Raw genomic sequence first — 21663 nt, 5'->3', positions numbered from 1 at the left:
GGTGGCCCTGGTTATCACCAGAAAGTGTTCTACCTGTGAAATCTTAAAAATCAAACCTCCCACTTGCTGACCAGTGCCTACTTCTCTCATTCGGAAAAGCCTGCTTTCCTCAGCCTCCCGATTCCTCTGCCTTCTTCCTATCCATTGTCCCTCTTCTGTTGTCACTTACTTTCCTATGTGGTTTGGAGTCAGTCTAGCTTAGATTCCATTGCCCGTCACTTCAGCCACTCTATTGCCAGTATTTTTGGCTCTCTTTCCTTACATTCCACTCACCTGACAAACTCCAAATCTTGGATCAGTGATGCTGCTTGTTTTTTTTAGTGTTTATATCCTGTTTACTGAATGCTGCTAGAGAAGATCCCACACCTGTAAATTTAACTCTTCAGCCTCTGTACTGCTCGGCAGTTCCCCAGGATACCCTTCTCTTTACTTCTTCCCAGCAGCTGTTGCAGAACTTCCCCAGTCTTCTAGAACTTCCGTTCATGCCACCTTCACCCTTTACTCTCAGCATCTCCTGTTTCACCTAAAGGCCATCATAAATTCCTGTTTTGAAATCTACAGGTTTGACTCCATTCTCATCAATCTGTTCTTTCTCTCTGGTATTGGGGAGGAGATATCTCTTCCTGTTATAACTATTTCTTCTGTTTTGGCTCTGAATCCCAACTACTCCTATCTTCTCTAGGAGAAAATAATTCTCTCAAGTTATCTTTTCTCTCCTACATTTTCCTCTCTTTTCTCCTTCTCTCCTATTAACATTTAAATATGATCAGGTTTTTCTAAACACCTTTCCTCATGGTCCCTCTCCAGCTAACACCTTAGCTCTTCTTTCCTTTAAAAAGAGAATTATCCACATGTACCATTTCCACTTCCGCACCTCTCTTCAATCCACTGCAGTCCTTTACCATTCTACTAAAATTGCTTTTGCCTAGTTCATCAGTGGCTCTCTTGTTGCTAAAACTGACGGACACTTCTCAGTCTGTCTCACTTTATTTTACAACTATTTGATCATGTTAACTACTTCATCCCTGTTGAAATGTTTTCTTTCTTTTTTTTATCTTGACAGCCGTTTTGACTTGACCCCCGGTTGTCTTCTCAACTCTTCTAATTACTAGATTCCTTTACGGATTCCTCTTGTTCTGCTTATTTCTTAAATGTATTATGTTCTCTTCTTTTTTCATTCTGCAGCTTTTCCCTGGTCATGTCATTCGTTCCCATGACTTCAGTGATCTTTATGCTGGTAATTTCCAAACCTTTATCCTTGGCCCATATTCTCTGCAGAGATCTAAACTACCCAGTATTTGGCTGGTTATGGAACATTTCTGCTTGACATGTCTTGAGATATCTGAAATTCAACATGTCCAAAGGGAACTGATTTTTAATCTCTCCCTTCTCCTTGCATCTAATCAACTACTTAGTCCCCTTAATTCTTCCTCCTAGATGTCTCAGAACAGTCAGCTTCTTTTTATTTCTAAGTCTCTTCCCTAGTACAGGCCATCTGTAGACTCTCCTAGATTAATTACTTCAGCAGCTTTCTAATTAGCCTGCATGTTTCCAGTTTAGGCCATTCTCCATATTGCTGCCTGTCTACTGATCATCTGGTGATACTACTCTTTTTCTTAAAACTCTTAAAAATTCTTAAAATCTTCTTAAAACTCTTCATTGTCTCCTGGGCATCACTCAGGACTCTTGATGGTAGATGAAAGAAACTCAGCTCACACTAGGTTTGGCAAAGAGGGGAATCATGGGAAGATTATGTAAGTGCAGAAAGAACTGGAGTGCAGCTGGGCCTCAGAGACACATAGAACCAGGGTTTGGAATACTGCCAATAGTTTCTTCCCCTCCTGGATTTTCCTGCTTCTCTCTGTGGATTGGCTTCATTCTCTTCTCACTACATAGTGATTTGTGGCCTGAAGACCTAGCACCAAAGTTTGTACTGTATGGTTTGCACAGCTAACGACCGTGACGCGGTAATTAGAATTTGAACTGTGATGTTTGGGGGGCTGGTGTCTCACAAAGTCTTGGCAACTGAAATGTATGCACGTCAGAGCTGTGCGCTGTGAGGACTGGCCGTATCGAGACACCTTAACATGGCTTACTGTATGACACTGTGTCATGTGGCTTTAGCTTGGCTTTTCTAGATTCATCTCAAGTCCACTTCTTCCTTGGAACTGTGCTCAGATCTTAGCCTACGTAGTTCTCTCCAGTTTGAATTCCCCGGCCTCTTCCCCAGTCCCTCCTTCCTCTACCCTGTCCTCTTCTGTTGGTTTTCTCCTACTCACTCTTTAAGGTTTTCCACAGACACAACTTTCTCTGAAAAGAGTTTTTCTGTCTTTTCAAGTTTGGGTTGTGTATTTTGTCCGAGGAGTTCTCATATCATGCATACTTTCTCTGTCATAATATAGAACACATCATCACACTGTATTGTATTTACTTACTTATCTGTTATACCTACCAGATAGTGTTTTCCATGCAAATAGAGACCATGGCAGTGCTGTTCCTTACTGTATCCCTAGAGCCTAGTACTATGTAGCACAAAATGGGCGCTCAGTAAAATTGATTTAATGACAAATAATCAGAATTTTGGTGGGGTTTGAATACTACCCTGTCATTAGAAGGTATTCTGGAAAAATGTGGTATTGGCTAAATATGACAACCTAGGTACCAAATTATGAAATATTGAGAAGTTATACTTCTTTATACATTTAATGAAATATACATTTGATAGCATACATTCTATGATTCTTATAGTTAGATACATTACAGAAAATCATGACTGGAGAAGTTGCTTCAGCCTAGTATGGTAGGTGCTTAATTAAAAACTTGTGAAATCAATGAAGGGACAAATTAGTGTTATATGCTTTTTTTTGGTTCTAATAATTACCTTCCTTTATTTCTAAGGTATCTTCATGTTTTAATGATCTTCTGGTCATTTGTTGCTGGAGTTGTCACATTCTACTGCTCATTAGGACCTGATTCTCTCTTACCAAATATATTCTTCACGATAAAATACAAACCCAAGGTAAAATATATGTGTTCTTACTTTTAAAAGAGTTAGTAGGTATGACCCTGTGCTATTCGATATTGTTCATGAAAGCGTGTTAAAGCAGTGATTTTTAAAAAATACATCTGCTATTATTTAATAATGGAAGACATCAGAACATTTTTAAAGTGAAATTTGCATATATGTTTATTTTTAAAGTATATAGGTCTCCCAGGAGGAGCTATAGAAAGAAAATAGAAAATTCTCAGAAAATTGGGCTCCACGATTTTAGAGTGTCCTTTGACTGCATATTAACTATGATGACAGTGAGTTAAAACAGAGGTTTCCAAAATTGGTTGTACAGTAGAATCACCTGAGGAATCTTTTAAAAAGTACAGACTCCTGGGCCCTACCACTAGATTTTGATTGAATAGTTCTGGGTTAGGGCCTTGTAATTAGGACCTGTTCAAAGCCTTCCAGGTGATTCTGAGGCACAGACACAAACAGGGAACTAATTGTTCCCTAAATGTTTATTTGCTCCATAGAAACAAACCAGTAATATTTCTTTAAAGAAAATAATTAGTTTTTCTGAACTTTGAAGTCTTCCTTGAAAATTCTCCAAGTTGATGTAGTCCCTCATCTCAGGTTGGTTGATATTTCTACTCAGAGGAAACACAGCTGAAGGTGATACCCTGTATTTGGTCAGGAACCTTACTAGTTATCACGCGTCTTCTCCCTCATTGAATTCAAGGTTTTGGAGAAATAGAAACTAGTTTTTTCTTATACCTTTGCAGTAGAGTATCATTTTCAAATATAGATTTATTTATTTATTTATTTATTTGTAGTAAGTGAGCGTAACAATTGACTTTAATTTTAAGCTTGAAAATTTGGGTTAGTTATTGTAAAGCATTTCATTAGGTATTATTTTCCTATTGGCAGTTTGGTATAGCAAGTATTATTTATTATAAAGAATGGTTTCAGTGTTAAAGCAGATATTAGTTAAAAAAAAATCATGTCCTTTGAATTCATACATTGATTAACAAGCTTTTGGAAAGTTGATTCTCTTTAGTAAATATGATACATAAAGTAAAGACAAATCTCCCCATTTCCCTTTTTTAGCAGTTAGGACTTCAGGAATTATTTCCTCAAGGTCGTAGCTGTGCTGTTTGTGGTAAAGTGAAATGTAAACGACATAGGTACGTTAAACACTTTTAATTTGTTGATCGTTCCAGTTACATTTTGGATTTCAAGCAGTTTAACTGTATGATTTTCTTTAGACCTGCCTTGCTACTTGAGAACTACCAGCCATGGCTAGACCTGAAAATTTCTTCCAAGGTTGATGCATCTCTCTCAGAGGTAACTGATTTAAATAAAATTGCTATGTATACCCAAGCAGAAAGTGTTAAATACCTATGGAAAATTTAATCATGGAGTATTTTAATATATGCTGCCTAATCAATTCTTGGCTGGTAGTTGATTGTTATACAACTTGAATGGTAAACTAGAAATGTTTTTGGATCCCATGTCTAATTGAAATGGACATTTTAGCCAAAAAAAGTACTGTTTACCTCCTTATTGTTTACCTCTTATAAAAATAGCCATTTTTATTATAAGACAGTAGAAATAACCATTTTGTAATTCCAGAGGAGACCTGAGCTACAAGGAGCCAATGTGTATCTTACTGAATTGTGACCCCATTTTTGACACTAACTTGAGCAGAGAGTCAGATACATTTCAGTGTTTGTCCATAGTGTAGGAATAGAAAGCATGTTCTCTTATCTTTGTTCCAGTCACATTTTATATGTACCTTTTTGGTAACATATCATGTTTTAGTTATTTCTTTGAGAGACTTGGTCTCTCCATCCAAGAAAGCAGTCAAGTCCTTGAAGGCAAGGAATGGGTCTCATTTGTTCCCAGCACCAAGTGCAGGTGCCAGATATATTGTTGGTACCTGATAGATATGTATTGAATTAAACTGAATGCTAATTAGTTGAAGAATAGCATTAGGCATCTGAATCCTGCCTTAATTGTCCTTTTTCCCAGTTTGTATCTTCGTTTGGCGAAAAGTATGCTGCATAAATGCTAAACTGTTGGCATTTTTCCTTTTCATTTCTTCTGTAAGCTCTTTTTCATCCTTCAGATTCCCTGATTTAAGACTGTGCTGTCCAGTATAGTAGCCACCAGCCACATGCAGCTATTGATAAACACTTGAAATGTGTTAGTCCAGATTGAGATGTGCTGTATATGTAAAATACAGTAAAATATGTACTGGATTATGAGGGCTTAGTAAGGAAAAAGAAATGTAAAATATCCTATTATATAGTCTATGTTGATTACATATATGATAATATTTTGGGTATATTGGGTTAAATAAGATATATCATAAAATTAACTTCACCTGTTTCTTTTTACTTTTTAAAAAACATAGCTACTAGAAAATTTGAAATTATATTTGTGGCTCACATTATATTTCTGTTGGAGAGTGCTGATTTGAGGTCTGTTGAAGACAAGACTTCTAGGAAGAGTATTATTTGTAGTTCGGCACTTCGTTTCTTTTTAAAAATTGAAAAAACTGATGTAAAGCTCTTAGCCTAGTGCCTGGCACATATTGGTGTTCAATAAATACTAGCTCCAATATTTAAAAACATTTTCTGAGATCTTGCTGTAGGCAGGAACTGGATTAGGCCCTGGGAATAAAAAGAGAAATCAGGTATGGTTCCTTTCTTCTGGGAACTTCAGTCTAGGAGGGGAGATAGCCATTTAAACAGACATATACAATATAATGTAATGCAGGCTATAATGGAAGAAATGTACAAGGTGTATCATTAGCACAGAGGACGAAGTGCATAACTGTTGAGAGGAGCAGTCAGGAAATATAACTAGAAGTTTATCAGCCTGATAGTGTGGGAAAGGGTATTTCAGGGTGTGGGAAGAGCTTTTGGAAAGAAAGAGAGGCTTTGAAACAAGGTGGAGTGTTCAGCAAACTGGAGGGTGAAATGCGAAGGAGGATGTGGGCAACGAAGAGACCAGACTCTATTAGCTAGTATTTATCGATCACTTACTGTATAGTAGATATTGTACTAATCACTGTACTTGCATTATTCATGTAATCATACAGCCTATGAAGTAGGTGCTATTATTGATTTGATGGTTTTACCAAAGGAAGGGTTTAGAGAGTTTTAATAATTTTCTCAGGTATCATACTTGGTTGGTAGCAGAACTCAGTCTAAAACCCAGGACTGCCGTAGTTCTTAACTGATTTTTATATGGCCCTTTAGAAATCAGATCATCAGAAGACTTAAAAGGCCACACTGAAGGAGTTTAATTGATCGGGAGTCAGTGATTTTCAAATTGTGTAACTAGAGTTTTCAGATGTGATTCACAGGATGCAGTGGGAGGTGAAAAGGAAGTGGATGGTCACAGGGGCTGGCAAGCAGCTTTCTCTCACCCCTTCACAATCAGTGCAGCTCCACTTGTCTTAACTTTGATATGTTGTGGTTTGATATATTGAGGGTTTCATGCAGCGGAGTGATGTGGTCAAATACATGTTTTAGATCACTTTGGCAGGTTTATGGAGGGTGGAGGGGAGCTAGCTTGGAAGGAGGGAGACTAGTTTAGAGGCTATTGCTATATATAGGGATGAGAAGATGAGGACCTGAATAGTGGAGCTGTAGAAAAGAGCTACTTAGGATGTAAACTTAGTAGGGCTTCTGATTGAATTTGAGGGAATAATATATTAATAAGATGAAATGTTTAATGGTAAATTTTCTAGTCTCCTCTCTGTGTCCTAACACTGTCTATATGTATCTTATTTTTCCAGGTGATATCACTAATGCTTACTTTTTTAGTAAAAAGTCCAAATCTTGTTGCCTTAGTATTTAGAGAGGCCACAGTCTTGATTACTGCTGCAGAGAAGGTATATAGTCAGATTAGATATATTGTTTCATTCCCTCCCTAGTGTTTTTTAAAGTTAATGCCCACTGCTACAAGTCCTTTAAAAATTAAACTGTACTGCTCCACCCAGGCTCAAGGAATGGAAGGTTTAACACCCAGGATTTCTTTTGTTTTGTTTTGTTACTCTTTCACATATAACTTGATTTTCAGTGTACAGCTAAAATTTTCACGAAGTGAGCATATTCATGTAGCCAGCCCCCAGATCAAGAAACAAAAACATTATTAGCACCCAGAAGTACCCCTCGTGCTCCCTTCTGGTCACTATCCTCGCTTCAAAGATAATCACTGAAACCTAACTTTAACCCTTTATGTAAGTCTTATATATTTGTTTCTTCATTTTATTCTGGGAATACTGACTTACAGAGAGGGTTAGGAATGCAAAAGACTAGCCTATTATTTTCCTTATTTCCATAGAAATTTTTTGGTTCAGTGAAGCTTCAGAGTCAGAACAATTTAGGTTTTTAAAATTTTTTTTAAATTATAGGAATATTTAAAAATGTGTGTCATTCTAATAGTAATTTTTCTTTTTTATGGTTTTCAAAGTAGTTTTTCATATGTTTTCTTTCATCATCACAACGATGTAAAGTTGACATATACATTTTGTCATGTGAAAGTGTGATATTAGATGTCAATATATGGGATACTAAACTTAGTTTTTATTATATATTTCTTAGTAGTAGAGTTTATTTTCCCAGAATGAGTTAACTAACTTGATTTTTCTTTGAAAAATAATTTTTATGCAGGTTCTTGAATTAGTGTTGGAAAACTTCATTTACCCCTGGTACAGGTAAGCTCTTTCTGTAAGACCTATAAGACCTTTTTTCTATAGTATAGTGAATACCATTAAGTTAAGTGTGCTAATGATATGTTTGCAGTATAGGCCAGGATTTCTCAATTTTGGCACTATTGACATTTTAGACCACGTAATTCTTTACTGTAGGGACCTGTACTGTTCCTTATAGGGTATTTAGCTGCACCCCTGGCTTTTTCCTAGCGAATGCTGGTGGTACCCCTTCTTCCCCTAGTTGTGACCACCAAAAATGTCTTCAGAGATTGCCACATTTACCTGGGAGGCACAGTGGTCCCAGTTAAGAACCATTGATTAGGTCATCAATTAACAGTTTAGTGATAGCAAAGAGGAACTTAGGCTACTTTTTGAAAGAAAAGTAACTTGTAGAATTTCTTTTTTTTTTTTTAATCATCTTTATTGGAGTATAATTGCTTTACAGTGTTGTGTTAGTTTCCGCTGTATAACAAACTGAATCAGCTATATGTGTACATATATCCCCATATCCTCTCCCTCTTGCGTCTCCCTCCCACGCTCCCTATCCCACCCCTCTAGGTGGTCACAAAGCACTGAGCTGATCTCCCTGTGCTATGCAGCTGCTTCCCACTAGCTATCTATTTTATGTTTGGTAGTGTATATATGTCCATGCCACTCTCTCACTTTGTCCCAGCTTACCCTTCCCCCTCCCCGTGTCCTCAAGTAACTTGTAGAATTTCTCATGACTCCTAATTGTAGGAGTGATTTACTATTTTGTATGCACTTTTTACATTTAAAATAGTTGTACATTTACAGGAAAAATTTATATTCAGATATTTCATTAAATTGAAAATTAGTTTCAATAGACTTTTCCTGGAAAATTAATATGTTTTTTCCAAAGCAACTTCGTTTTTGGTGTCTGATGTGGATGTACAAGTGCCCTATGCTTAGCAGGATATGGATCTGAAAAAAATATATAGTTTGACAATCAGAAATCCCAAGTTATATTATAAAACAGATGTTCCCTTACATAAGCATCATGTATTTAGTTATGTATTTGAACACTTAAACCTGTATGACTTACAGATGTAATATTTAATGATAACTACCCAAATTTTATATAGATTCAGTATATTTTGAATTTCCTAATTTAACAATGCTAGTAGGGGACTTCCCTGGTGGTCCAGTGGTTAGGACTCAGCGCTTTCACTGCTGTGGGGCTAGGTTTGATCCCTGATCAGGGAACTAAGATCCCACAAGTCACGTGGCATGGCCAGAAAAAAAAAAAAATGCTAGTAGTTGAGTTGATCTATAGTGTATTAAAACAAATTTAATATTCAGTTTATATGGCATATTTTCCCGAAAAGCTTATATAAATTAATTTTTTACATTAGAGTCTGTCTTAAATATGGGGCATTTGCCATTTAAGTAACGTTGATGGTGAGGCCTTTTGTAAAATGAATCCTGTTGTAAAACTTCCCCACTGCGACCCCGCCCCACCCCTACGCCCACATTATGACTCTTCAGACATAAAATATGGCTGTATTGGTAAATGTTAAAGTCTGTATTTTCTCCTTTGATGCTGTGATATCCCCTTCCTTGGAGTTAATAGTGGAAAGCATGATTGATACAATTATCTTCCTTATTTTACCCAGGGACTTAACAGGTAGCATCATCTTCAAGTTCAGAATATCACCATTATACGTACCTTTCTTTCTTGCCTTTGATTAGGGAAGTATCCTTATTCCTCTAGGGACCTCAGGACGACAGGAAAACTCAGGAGAAATTTCTGTTTAAAAACAGTTGAGTTTCAGTTTATTTTCTTTTTCAAATAGAACACACATTTTTTTCCCTTACTTTTAGAATTAGTTTATATTATTAATCTAGAAATTTTTAAACTAATTTAAAATTTAGTATGTAATTCTGTTGCTTCTCAAAATTATTCTTTGTTTTATTTCTTAGATATTTCTTTGATGATGTTTAGAAAATGATCTTAAAAATCTTAAAAATATGACCACGTACATGTGAATGTCTGCAGGGAAATATGTACTATAATTTAGTTAACAGTAATTATGTCTTGGCACTAGAATTATGGGAGATTTCTATTCTTTGTACATTTCTTTTTTTCTCTACTGTAATGTATTATTTGTTAAAAAAAAGTAGCGTAAGTAAATGGAAGAAAGTCAGTTCTAGACTTCTCTTGTTTTCTAGAAGAGGAAGCTGTGTATTTCTTTGAACTTCTAAATGCTTGCTTTTCTCCTCAATTGAAGGGATGTAACAGATGATGAGTCCTTTGTTGATGAACTGAGAATTATGTTACGGTTTTTTGCATCTGTCTTAATTCGAAGGATTCACAAGGTATATATTTATAATGAGAAATTTGGGAATTTCTATACTGTATGTATTTGTTTTGTTCCTCACTTTTAATTTTTTAGATTAAAAGATAAATGGATTACTTTTGATTAATTGATCAATTTTGCTTTCTTTATTTTAATGTTTGGATATCTTTGTTTGTGGCAATTAGAAATAAAAAGACAATTAGAGAAAAAAAAATTCATGTTCCAGTTAGATGAATTTACTGAATACAGGGTAATGATTATGATCTACTTTTTAAAAAATTTCAAGCCATAGTTTGTTTATGTTTGAGTTTCTGTCTGTATATACTTAACAGTGTGTTGGCTGTAGACATAAATACTTGTCTACTGCCTTGTCAGTTCGATAGAATTGAACATATTGACAATAAATTGGCATATCGTATCTGCCATTAGTAAATAAAGATAAATCTTGTTAAATGTTTCTATACCTATTTGAGAAGTGAACAATACAGTCAAGTACTGTGGCAAAGATATGCAAAAATTATGAATAAGTAGTTCACAAAAGAAACATATAAAATGGCCAGTGAATATTTGAAAATATGTTGTCTCACATGAAATATAGTCTTTTGATGAGATACTGTTCTTTTGCCTATCAGGTTGGGAAAGGTAAAAAACATGATAATATCTAGTAGTGGTGATTGTGGGGAAACAGGTAAAGCAAGTACAAATTCAGATTGATGTAACTCTTACCCTGGAAGGCAGTTTGGTAATCTTTATTAAAAGACTTAAAAATGTCTGTGCTCCCAAATTTAATTCCATTTTTTTTCTTAGTATATTTTAAAGAAATAATCACAGTAGTTTGTAAAAATGTATGTTCAAAGATTCATTGCAGTATAGTTTATAATAAGGAAGTCTGAAAAGGAAAACATGTCCAGTGGTAGGATTGTTGGTTGATTGAATATAATACATGCTAACTATAAAATCCTTTCTGTAGTTTTTGTGATTGCTTGCTTTCATTTAGCATAACGTTTGTGATTGGTTGTTTTCATTTAGCATAATATTTTCAAGGTTTATTCATGTTGTCATGTTGTAGCTATATCAGTACTTACTCTTTTTTATGTCTGAGTAATATTCTGTTGTATGGATATGCCACATTTTGTTCATGCATCCATCCATCCATCAGTTGGCTATTATGAATAATGCTGCCATAGTGTTTGTGTATAGGTTTTCTTGGGAGGGAGGGGGTGGAATATTTGTTTTCATTTCTTTTGGGTTTACCTAGGAGTGTAATTGCTGGGTCAAGTGGTAACTCTTTGTTTAACTTTTGAGGAACTGTCAGACTGTTTTCCTAAGTGGCTGTACCACTTTGCATTCCCACCAGCAGTGTATGAGGGTTCTGATTTCTCCACATCCTTGCCAGAACTAGTTATTATCTCACTTTTTGATTCTAACCATGCTAGTGGGTGTGAAGTGGTATCTCATTGTGGCTTTGATTTGCCTTTCCCTATGACCAATGGTGTTGAGCGTCCTTTCAGATGCTTATTGGCCATTTGTGTATCTTTTTTGGGGAGAAATGTGTATTCAAATTCTTTGCCCATTTTTTTAAACTGAGTTATTTGTCTTTTAATTGTTGAGATGTAAGAGTTCATTATCTATTCTGGGTATACTTCCTTCATCAGATATATGATTTTCAAATATTTTTTTCCACTTTCTGGATTGTTATGGTACATTTCATTTTATCTGTATACTGTCCTGGGAGATAAGTGGGTCATTATCATACCCATTTTATAGAAAGTTAGTAATATTCTTTGTCAAAGTGTCAGAGGTAGTTGATGGGCAAAAGATTAGGCCTGGGTCATATCATTCCTAGTACAATGTTATATCCTTGATAACATGGACTGACTAATGTAAATTGGGAGTTTGGGGATAATGAAAACAATCATTTAAGGTCCACAGTGGTTTGTTTTTTTTTTTTTCTTTTTTTAATCAAAGTTTAGTGACAAACTCACTATTTTATCATTTTGATTTTGATCTGAAGTCTCTAAAATGGAACTTACAAGGGAAAATTTTCGTGCGTATTCTCAGAAGACAAGATTCCATAAAATATTTAAAAATGAAAACATCTTGTTTATTTGATAAATATATATATGAGACTAATTTATAATCACTGAGTACCAAGAGAGCAGGGATAAATGAAGAGTAATGTTATTTTGCAAAAAGGTGTGCTACTAGCAGAAACATCCCCTCTTATTGAACATGTTTGATCTTATTATACAGCCAAAAGATGTCTGTAATCTGCTCTGGGTTTTACTAGTAAATCACTAAAATTTGGGGGCTTATGATCCATTACACTTACTAGATTTATCAGCTTCTGATGTTTTTCCTCTTTCTTAATGAGGAATTTAAAAAGAACTGAAAAGTTAACACAAAACAACACTATTGTGATGCAGTTTTCTCATGCCTTTGATAACGGGAGAATATGATGTGTTGAGCTTTGTGATGGAAGCTAAGCCTGTTGAACTCCAATAAACATGCTTTTTGGTGATTTACTTAATTTGCAGGGCTTTTTTTTTTTTTAGTTATTTTATTTTATGTCTCTTTTATGTGTGTACTTGTAAGCCCCCAGTCCTCTCTTACTAACCTACTGTAGTCACTACAGTTTCCAGCCTTTAAGTTAAACAATACCTGTGGGGAATGATGAAACTTAATTTTATTCCAAAATAGAATGCTTCCATATATCTTGAAACCAGGATTTACCTTGTAAGCTGAATGACAAGTTTATTTTCAAGTGACCTTAATAAACACAAGTTTATAACCTCAAAGGGATGATAAAGTTACTTGAGATTTTTTTCTTGAATGCATTTAGAATGAACACATTAAAGAAATAAGTCAAGAATAAAGATGCTATTTTGTGAGAAAAATTTAGTGTATAGGGTATGCATATGAAGGTGTATTTTCGTTACTGTTGTAGTAAAACGGTCTAAATTTACAGTTAGTATGATCCAAGAATGTAAAGTGCTTTTAAATTATATTTTTGAAAGATTCCCAATAATACCACTGATTTTTAAGATCATATGTTCCAATACCTTAAATACATTGTTCCTGCCATTGTAACTTAGTGATAATTATTTTAAAAGTTTTATTTTAATGTTGAATTTTTCTAGGTGGATATTCCATCTATTATCACCAAGAAACTATTAAAAGCAGCAATGAAGCATATAGAAGTGATCGTTAAAGCCAGTCAGAAAGGTAATACAAAGTTTTACGTTTCTTACACTGCTACAAAGTTTGAGTTTGTTTTTATATACCAACTTTCACTTTAAATATCTAAGTCTGAGTACTGATAAATTAAGTGATATATTCACAGATGCTGTGAAAGTATTAGTTTAAACTGAAATCCCTTTCAGTAATTTGTTAACATATAAGTGATTTTGAGAACTCAAGAATCTATGAAAATTAAGGTATACTCGGATAATCTTTAGTTATATTATTGATGAATCTTGTCTTTTTTTGCATGGTAGTCTGTTGCCTTCATTACTTCCTCTGAGGTGTCTTTCACATCTCTTCCCTCCTTTTTTCTTAATGATTTCAACAGTTTTGATGAAGCCTATCCTATTTATTGCTACTATGTTAATTTCACAATGCCACAATTCTGTTACCTGCCTACTTAAAAAAAAAAAAAATTAGCGACTGCTGCAGAGTCAAAACTGTCCTATATTTTAAACCCTTTCTTATCTAGTCAAGTATTTTGATCTACTCTTGTCCTTCACTATGTATGATACTTTAGCCAGGATGACCTGTTTGCAGTTTCTTATGTGTATCCTGGCCTTTATACTGTCATGATGTACACATAGCATACATTCATCAAACGTTTGCTGATTGGATGAAACCTTCATTTGGGGGCTTTTCTTGCTCTTAGATCAAGCTGAAATATACCTTTTAAACAAAATTACTTATATGCTCTGTACTTAGTTCTTTGTGAAACTGAGATTTTCCTTGTATCTGCATTTGGTATTCTTCTTTGTCAGTGCTTCCCCAAGTATGTTCTGCAGAATACTACCCTATGTAGATGACTATGTAGAAGAAGTATCATGGTTATATTTTCTGGTAATTACTATGTATTGTATTCCTTTTCTGGAAATACCCAGTAAGTACTAGCATTCCAAAATATCTCAGTAGTCCTGCAGCAAAGAAATAACTTTAACTTTTTTTAACCCAGCACATCCCAAACTCATTTGAGCATGGAACCAATTTTCCCTCCCTCATAATATCAATTTGTATAATCACAGTATATTTGGGGAAATTGTAGAGTGGTAGTTAAATTATTAGTTTATTTGTCCTTTGGTATGAATAATTCCTCAGGTATGAGAAGCATTTCAAATTACATTTAAAAATTTTTCTGTGTTCATCTTATAATATTATAACAATTCAAGTTTTACCTTCAACATAGTTAAAAAGTGGAAGAGTTTAAATACGTATAATTTAATTGTTAAATTAAAAAAATTAACTTTTAAAATAATTGTCCTGTCACTGGCAAAAACACACCAGAAGATAGTAACTTTGTTGTAGCTATTTTGTTAAGGCTACTGTACTGTCAGAAAAAAATATAGAAAAGTGTTTTTTTTTTTTATTAGTAAACTTTACTTTTTAGAGCAGTTTTAAGTTTACAGAAAAACTGAGCAGAAATTATAGAGAGTTCCCATATATTTCCCCCCTTCCCTATTATTAACACCTTGCATTGGTTGGTACATTTGTTACAATTGATATGCCAGTACCAAGACATTATTATTAACTAAAGTCCATAGTTTTTTTGTGTGTTTTTTTGTTTTTTTTGTGGTACGCGGGCCTCTCACTGTTGTGGCCTCTCCCGTTGCGGAGCACAGGCTCTGGATGCGCAGGCTCAGTGGCCATGGCTCATGGGCCCAGCCTCTCCACGGCACGTGGGATCCTCCCGGACTGGGGCACGAACCCGTGTCCTCTGCATTGGCAGGCAGACTCTCAACCACTGCGCCACCAGGGAAGCCCCATAGTTTTTATTAGGGTTTTGCTCTTCATATTGTACATTCTGTGGATTCTGACAAATGCTTAATGCCATGTATCCATCAACACAACATCATACTGAATAGTTTCACTGCCCCCCCCCGCCCCCTGTGTTTCACCTATTTATCCCTCCCTCCTTCCTTCATGAACCCCTAGCAACCACTGACCTTTTTACTCTTTCGACAGCTTTGCCTTTTCCAGATGTCATATAGTTGGAATCATACTGTAGCCTTTTCAGACTGTAGCCTTTTCTTTCATCTAGAACTATCATTTAAGGCTCCTCCATGTCTTTTTGTGGAGTTGATAGCTCATTTCTTTTTATTGCTCAGTTATATTCCATTGTACAGATGTACCACAGTTTGTTTATCCATTCATCTTTTGAAGGATATCTTGGTTGCTTCTAAATTTTGGCAATTATGAATAAAGCTGCTATAAATATTTATGTGCAAGTTTTTGTGTGGGAAAATTATTTTTAATATGGTCTTAATTTTGTTGTAAAGACAAACACTTTGAACTCAGGATATGAGTAAATTGACTCTTTTATTTTTATTTTTTAATCGATCAGTTTAATAAAATATCCAAGTTATTTTGTTTCTGTGAAAGTGCTGTCATATATATAGACCACTTTGACTGACATTTATCCTTGAGTCTTTGCAAGAGAGGGGTTGCTAAATTGCTACTATTCATGCAAAAAATGGTCCTCAATTACAAAATCAGCATAAAATGCTAGATTGGATTCATTAATGACATTGTAATTAATGAATTCCATAGAATTAAAAGACCAGAGAATTAGAAGGACTGCATTTTATCCAAAGGTCCTGGTGTTCTAAATATTATAACAGTGAATTAGACTTGTAAAAAAGGTTTTCAGGTTTTTGATTTTTCTTCTCTTTCATGCATGAATTTGTTTTCTAAATTCTTTGGCTCCACAATTGTGTATACTCAGGAAATTAAGGGTTCAGCTCTTTATACATATTCATTTTTACTTTCTTGGTGTTCTCTCCTTAACCTGCCTCTTGAGAGTAGGAATTATAAAGAAGTTTTCTATGTAAGTCCTTCTATCACCCTTAGAAATGTTGAAAATATATACATTAGAAGCATTGGTTTAATTTAAATTCAGTAGTAATTGAAGGATCTTATATCAGTCTTTCACCCTGAAGTTATCTCTTTGTTGTGGATTCTGGGGACTTTTCCTTTTGTGGTCTGAAAACTGCCCACTAATTAGACAGGAGATATACTGGTGATTAGTGGGGATTAATCCATGCCCCATTTTTCAGCATCTATATATTATGTGTGAATGCTTAATTGCACCAGATATTATAATTACTTGTGCATTTTGCATGGCAGCTTTTTCAGTGTTAACTATTTAATGACTGTTTACTGAGGTGGAAACTGAGACTCAAAGGGATTATATCATTTAACATCATCAGTTAATAAAGAAGTAGAATTGGAATTTAGCATAGCTTAGTGTTCTTATTTTAAATCCCTGCTCATGATATAAATTTTTAAAAGACCTGTCCCCCAAATTCTTGGGTCAAAATGCATGGTAAACAATTGTATAATGATAAAATAAAGTACATTCTTATAAAAACTATGTCCTTGTTTGCCAGTCCTTCTTTTATACCTCTGGCACAGGTAGCCTTTATTTACTTTCTTAGTTCTCACACCATTAGAATGTATGTTTTGCCTTTTCTTTGGTAAATGTGCTTGCATTCTGTCAATGAAAATAGAAATAAATTGTAAAAAATAAATGCCATTTGAATTAGGGTTAGGATTCCCTTCACAGACTCCATGATTTTAAAACTTGGCTCAGAATGCAAATAGGGGAGAAAGCATGACTTGTTTTTCTCCTGCTCCTTTTTAAAGTATTAGTTTAGTGTTTGGCCTTTTAAGAAAACTTTTTGTTAGTGTAACTTTTATCATCAGTTAATGTTTATTAAGTAATCTAACTTCATGGACTTCCACCATATACAGTTCTGTACCTTTTGTGTCCTATACTGTGGGCAGAAGATGCAGAACTGAACCAAGGAAGCCAGTTTCTATACTCTAATTTCTTCAAAGGGTTACCTGAATGATTTTGACTAGAACTTTAAGAGGGATTTTTGTTTGTTTGTTTTTTGTTTTGTTTTGTTTTTTGCAGTACGCGGGCCTCTCACTGTTGTGGCCTCTCCCGCTGCGGAGCACAGGCTCCGGACGCGCAGGCCCAGCAGCCATGGCTCACGGGCCCAGCCGCTCCGCGGCATGTGGGATCTTCCCAGACCGGGGCACGAACCCATGTCCCCTGCATTGGCAGGCGGACTCCCAACCACTGTGCTACCAGGGAAGCCCTAAGAGGGGTTTTTAAAACATTTGCAGGGGATGAACAGAATGTAACGTTTGATAACAAAAGCTTTGTGTGTGCTAGAAGATGTTTTCTTTAGTTTTTTCCACTTTAAACAATTTGCTTTTCTTTAATATACTTTGTAATGACCTGAGTTTAAAGTTTTGTTTACCAAGGGTGAAAGGGCTTTTTTATCAATTAATTTTGAATAATTAAAAAACTTCCAGCAAAGAGGAAACTTATTTTCTTTATATCCTTTTTGTGAAAAATTTCCCAGTAGAATACATATTGGAAAGAAAGGAAGGCTAAGAAAGGAATGGCTATGTTAAATTAATTTGTATTTGTTAGTGGAAATGGCTGAAGTTATTTAACATTGTTAACTTCTTCCAATATTTATTTTTTATCTCTATTTATAGTAGAAAATACAGAGTTTTTACAGCAAGCTGCTTTAGAAGAATATGGTCCGGAGCTTCATGTGGCTTTGAGGAGTCGAAGAGATGAATTACATTATTTAAGGAAACTTACTGAACTACTTTTTCCTTATATTTTGCCTCCGAAAGCAACAGACTGCAGGTATAAATAGACTAGAAAATGTCATAGCATACCATACCGTATGTATATTGCTATTCTTGATCATAATAGGAATACACTAAAACTTGAGATTAGGCTATGATATAATTTTTCATTTAAGAAATATAATTTATCAGGTCTTAAAATGCCATTTTAGGTACTAAGCATTCATGATGTATTGTGTTGCTAAGAATTTTTTCTTGGAAATTGATCGTAGGAAATCAAAGACAAATGTAAAAAATTAATTTTCTTACTTGAGATCATTATACTTTATTACTTCCTTGGTGTTCCTTTTAAAAGACATGCATATTATGATTCACTGGCAGAAACACTTTGAACAAATTATACAGACAAGTTTGGGTTTTAAGGTATTCACCTGGGAAGTATAGTTAGAGGTCGTTTAGTCCAGCCTCCCTTATTTCCGAAAGAGCACGTTTAGATTATTCCATAAAGTTACCTCTTTACTCTTATCCTAATAATCCTTAGAGAAAAAGACCATGGCTTATTTTTATTTATTTATTTATTTAAATTGAAGTATAATTTATAATGTTAAATTAGTTTCAGGTGTACAACTTAGTAATTCAATATTTTTATAGATTATACTCCATTTAGAGTTATTACAAAATAATGGCTATATTTCCCTGTGCTGTACAATACATACAACTATGGCTTATTTTTAGTGATGTACTTTAAATATTACTTTATTGTCTTTAAAATTTTTAATTAAATTTAAAAAATATTTTAAATATTTTAATTAAAATGTTTTTACTTTAAACAAATTGTTTTATAATTTAAATTAATTATAAAAATTATACTGTTACAAGTATTAGGTTTTACATATTAATTTATTATATGTAAAATTTTCATATTTGAGGTGGTGTTTTTCTAATGCTCACTCAGGTTCCTCCTGCTGAGGAAATGCTTTCTTCCTCTTCAGTAGTATTCTCTTTTAGCCAGTTAAGGGCTCTGGGTGCGGTCTGTGAACCAGTAGCATGAGCATTACTTGGGGGCTTGTTAGAGGTGGCGGAATCTCAGGGCATCCCCAGACCTACTGATCATAGTCTGCATAATAACAAGGTTCCCAGGTAAGAACTGATGTAAATCACTAAATATGTACAATATTGTTCCTTTTTCCAGATCCCTGACCTTACTTTTAAGAGAGATTCTCTCTGGTTCAGTGTTCCTCCCTTCTTTGGATTTCCTAGCTGATCCAGTAAGACATAAAAAACATTTTTTCTTTAATTGTGATAAGATACATAAAATATAAAATTTACCATCTTAAATGTTTTTCTATGTACAGTTCAGTGGTATTAAATACATTTATATTGTTGAGCAACCACCACCATTACTTATCTCCAGAACTCTTTTTATCTTGTAAAACTGAAACTCTGTACCCATGTAAACAGTAATTCTCTATTCCTCCTGGCCCCTGGCAACTCTACTTCCTGATTGTACTTTCTGTCTCTATGAATTTGACTACTCTAGTTACCACATATTAGTAGAATGATGCAGTATTTGCAGTATTTGGCTTATTTTACTTAGCATAATATCCTCAGTGTTCATCTGCATTGTAGCATATATCAGAATTCCCTTCCTTTTCAAGGCTGAGTAATATTTCATTTTAGGTATATGTTACATTTTGCTTATTCATTCATCTATTGATGGATACTTGGGCTGCTTTTACTTTTGATCCAGTAAGATTTTGAAGAAATAGGGATAATTGATAAATGTTTTGAATGCCAAAGTCAGAATAACTTTTCTTTTCCCATCTTCACAAAAGTTGAGAACCCTGTATCGTAGTTTTTTTTTTAAGATTTATTTATTATTTACTTATTTTATTTATTTTTGGCTGCATTGGGTCTTAGTTGCAGCACGCGGGATCTTTGTTGAGGCATGTGGGATCTTTCGTTGTGCTGCGTGGGCTCTTCATTGCGGTGCGTGGGCTTCTCTCTGGTTGTGGCATGTGGGTTTTCTCTCTCTAGTTGTGGCGCGCAGGCTCCAGGGCGTGTGGGCTTTGTAGTTTGTGGTATGCAGGCTCTCTAGTTGAGGTGGTTGAGCTCAGTAGTTGTGGTGCATGGGCTTAGTTGCCCTGTGGCATGTGGGATCTTCCCGGACCAGGGATTGAACCCGTGTCCCCTGCATTGGAAGGTGGATTCTTTACCACTGGACCACCAGGGAAGTCCGAAGAACCTCCGAAGAACCCTGTATTGTAGATTTTTAAAAAGTCCCTCTGTATTACATAAGTGCAGATGCTTTGCCACTGCTCCATTTGTTTCTTCATTTTTCCAGAAACTTTCATAATATGATAAAAGCTTTGAGAATTCTGGGCAGAACGCGGTAATGGATTTATTTTGATCCTTGTTTATTATTTTCCATTAGGATACTGTGAATCATTTGCTTATCATCTTCATAGATGACACTCCAGTGAGTATTGAACGTGTTAGAAAGTACTTCAGATTGCATTGAGTTTTGATTCACATCTGTAAAATCAAATGACATGTTACTGAATTAATTAATTCTTTCTTCAAAGCCTGAAAAAGCAACTGAACCACCTTCCCCTTTGGTTCCATTCTTGCAGAAATTTGCAGAACCTAGAAATAAAAAACCATCTGTAAGTATTTTTGGCAATAACTTATATTACTTTTGATATAAACAATTTTATCATGTATTTACATAGCTCTAACTTACTCTTTCTCCCATGTTGTATCAAGGTGCTGAAGTTAGAATTGAAGCAAATCAGAGAGCAACAAGATCTCTTATTTCGGTTTATGAACTTTCTGAAACAAGAAGGAGCAGTGCACGTGTTGCAGATTTGTCTGACTGTGGGTGAGGCTTATCTGTGTACTTTACTAAAGTCATTGTTAAACTTTGTCATATGTTTGACTGTTTAGATCAGATGTTGTAGCTGTCATCTGTTATTGTACTAAATTTCATTTGCTAGATACTCTAAGAGTACCTGTGAGTTATCTCTCAAGTGTCCACTCCTTTCCACATTGGAACATAATCTGTAACTGACTTCAACCAAATCCTCTTAGCAGAAAAATAACTGCTAAAAATTCAGAATAATGAAAATATGTTAAAGACCCAGTCATTAGCACTTTGTCACAGTTTTTATTAAGGATTATTTTGATTCAATAATCAAATACAAAAATGTTTTATTTTGGCCAGAAGTTCTATAACGTTTTACATTATTAGATTTAGAGATACTGTGTGGACTCTGTGAGCAGACTAATTTTTTAATGTACCTAATTTCTTTTTTAAATATAGCTTTTTAAAAATTGAGGTATAATTTACAGTGAAACTCATAGAACTTAAATATACAGTTTAATCAGTTTTGACAAATCTGCACTCTTTATAACCTACAAACCTACACCTTTATTGAGATAAAGACCATTTCCATCACCCTAGAAAGTTCCCTTAGGGCCCTTCCCAAATGATCCACCCCTGCTCCCACTCCTGCCAAAGCAATCACTGATCTCATTTCTCTCACCACAGATTAATTTTGCCTGTACAGTTTCCTTATATAAATGGAATCTCATAGTATGTACTCTTTTGTGCCTGGCTTCATTGATTGAGGATAGTGCTTTTTAAGATTGAATCATGGTGTTGTGTAGATGAGTGGTTTGCTCTTTTTTATTGCTATGTGTAGTATTCTTTTGTATGAGGGTACCACTCTTTCTTTATTCATTCTCCTTTTAGATGGCTATCTGGACTGCTTCCA

At 34.8% G+C, this 21663-nt stretch overlaps 1 protein-coding gene across 10 annotated transcripts in view; it reads left to right on the top strand.

The window, feature by feature from the left end:
• SNX14 (sorting nexin 14) overlaps positions 1 to 21663 on the top strand; it is a 66967-nt gene that overhangs the window by 11512 nt on the left and 33792 nt on the right. For 5 of the 10 annotated variants that reach the window (XM_022552141.3, XM_089921803.1, XM_089921806.1 and 2 more), the window contains exons 2-12: positions 2899 to 3019; positions 4100 to 4176; positions 4258 to 4336; positions 7678 to 7721; positions 9968 to 10055; positions 13177 to 13261; positions 17789 to 17945; positions 19080 to 19155; positions 20322 to 20366; positions 20473 to 20553; positions 20654 to 20768. In XM_022552141.3, the coding sequence (XP_022407849.1) occupies positions 2899 to 3019; positions 4100 to 4176; positions 4258 to 4336; positions 7678 to 7721; positions 9968 to 10055; positions 13177 to 13261; positions 17789 to 17945; positions 19080 to 19155; positions 20322 to 20366; positions 20473 to 20553; positions 20654 to 20768 (968 nt within the window). Of the gene's footprint in view, positions 1 to 2898; positions 3020 to 4099; positions 4177 to 4257; positions 4337 to 7677; positions 7722 to 9967; positions 10056 to 13176; positions 13262 to 17788; positions 17946 to 19079; positions 19156 to 20321; positions 20367 to 20472; positions 20554 to 20653; positions 20769 to 21663 lie in introns of those variants that run through there. The other 5 variants (XM_022552148.3, XM_022552123.3, XM_022552131.3 and 2 more) reach the window with 4 other exon arrangements.

This window comes from Delphinapterus leucas, chromosome 12 (assembly GCF_059928025.1).
Source record: "Delphinapterus leucas isolate spDelLeu-1000000601 "Yukka" chromosome 12, BTC_Dleu_Yukka2, whole genome shotgun sequence".
Taxonomy (NCBI): Eukaryota; Metazoa; Chordata; class Mammalia; order Artiodactyla; family Monodontidae; genus Delphinapterus; species Delphinapterus leucas.
This window is presented reverse-complemented; position numbering and strand designations above follow the sequence as displayed.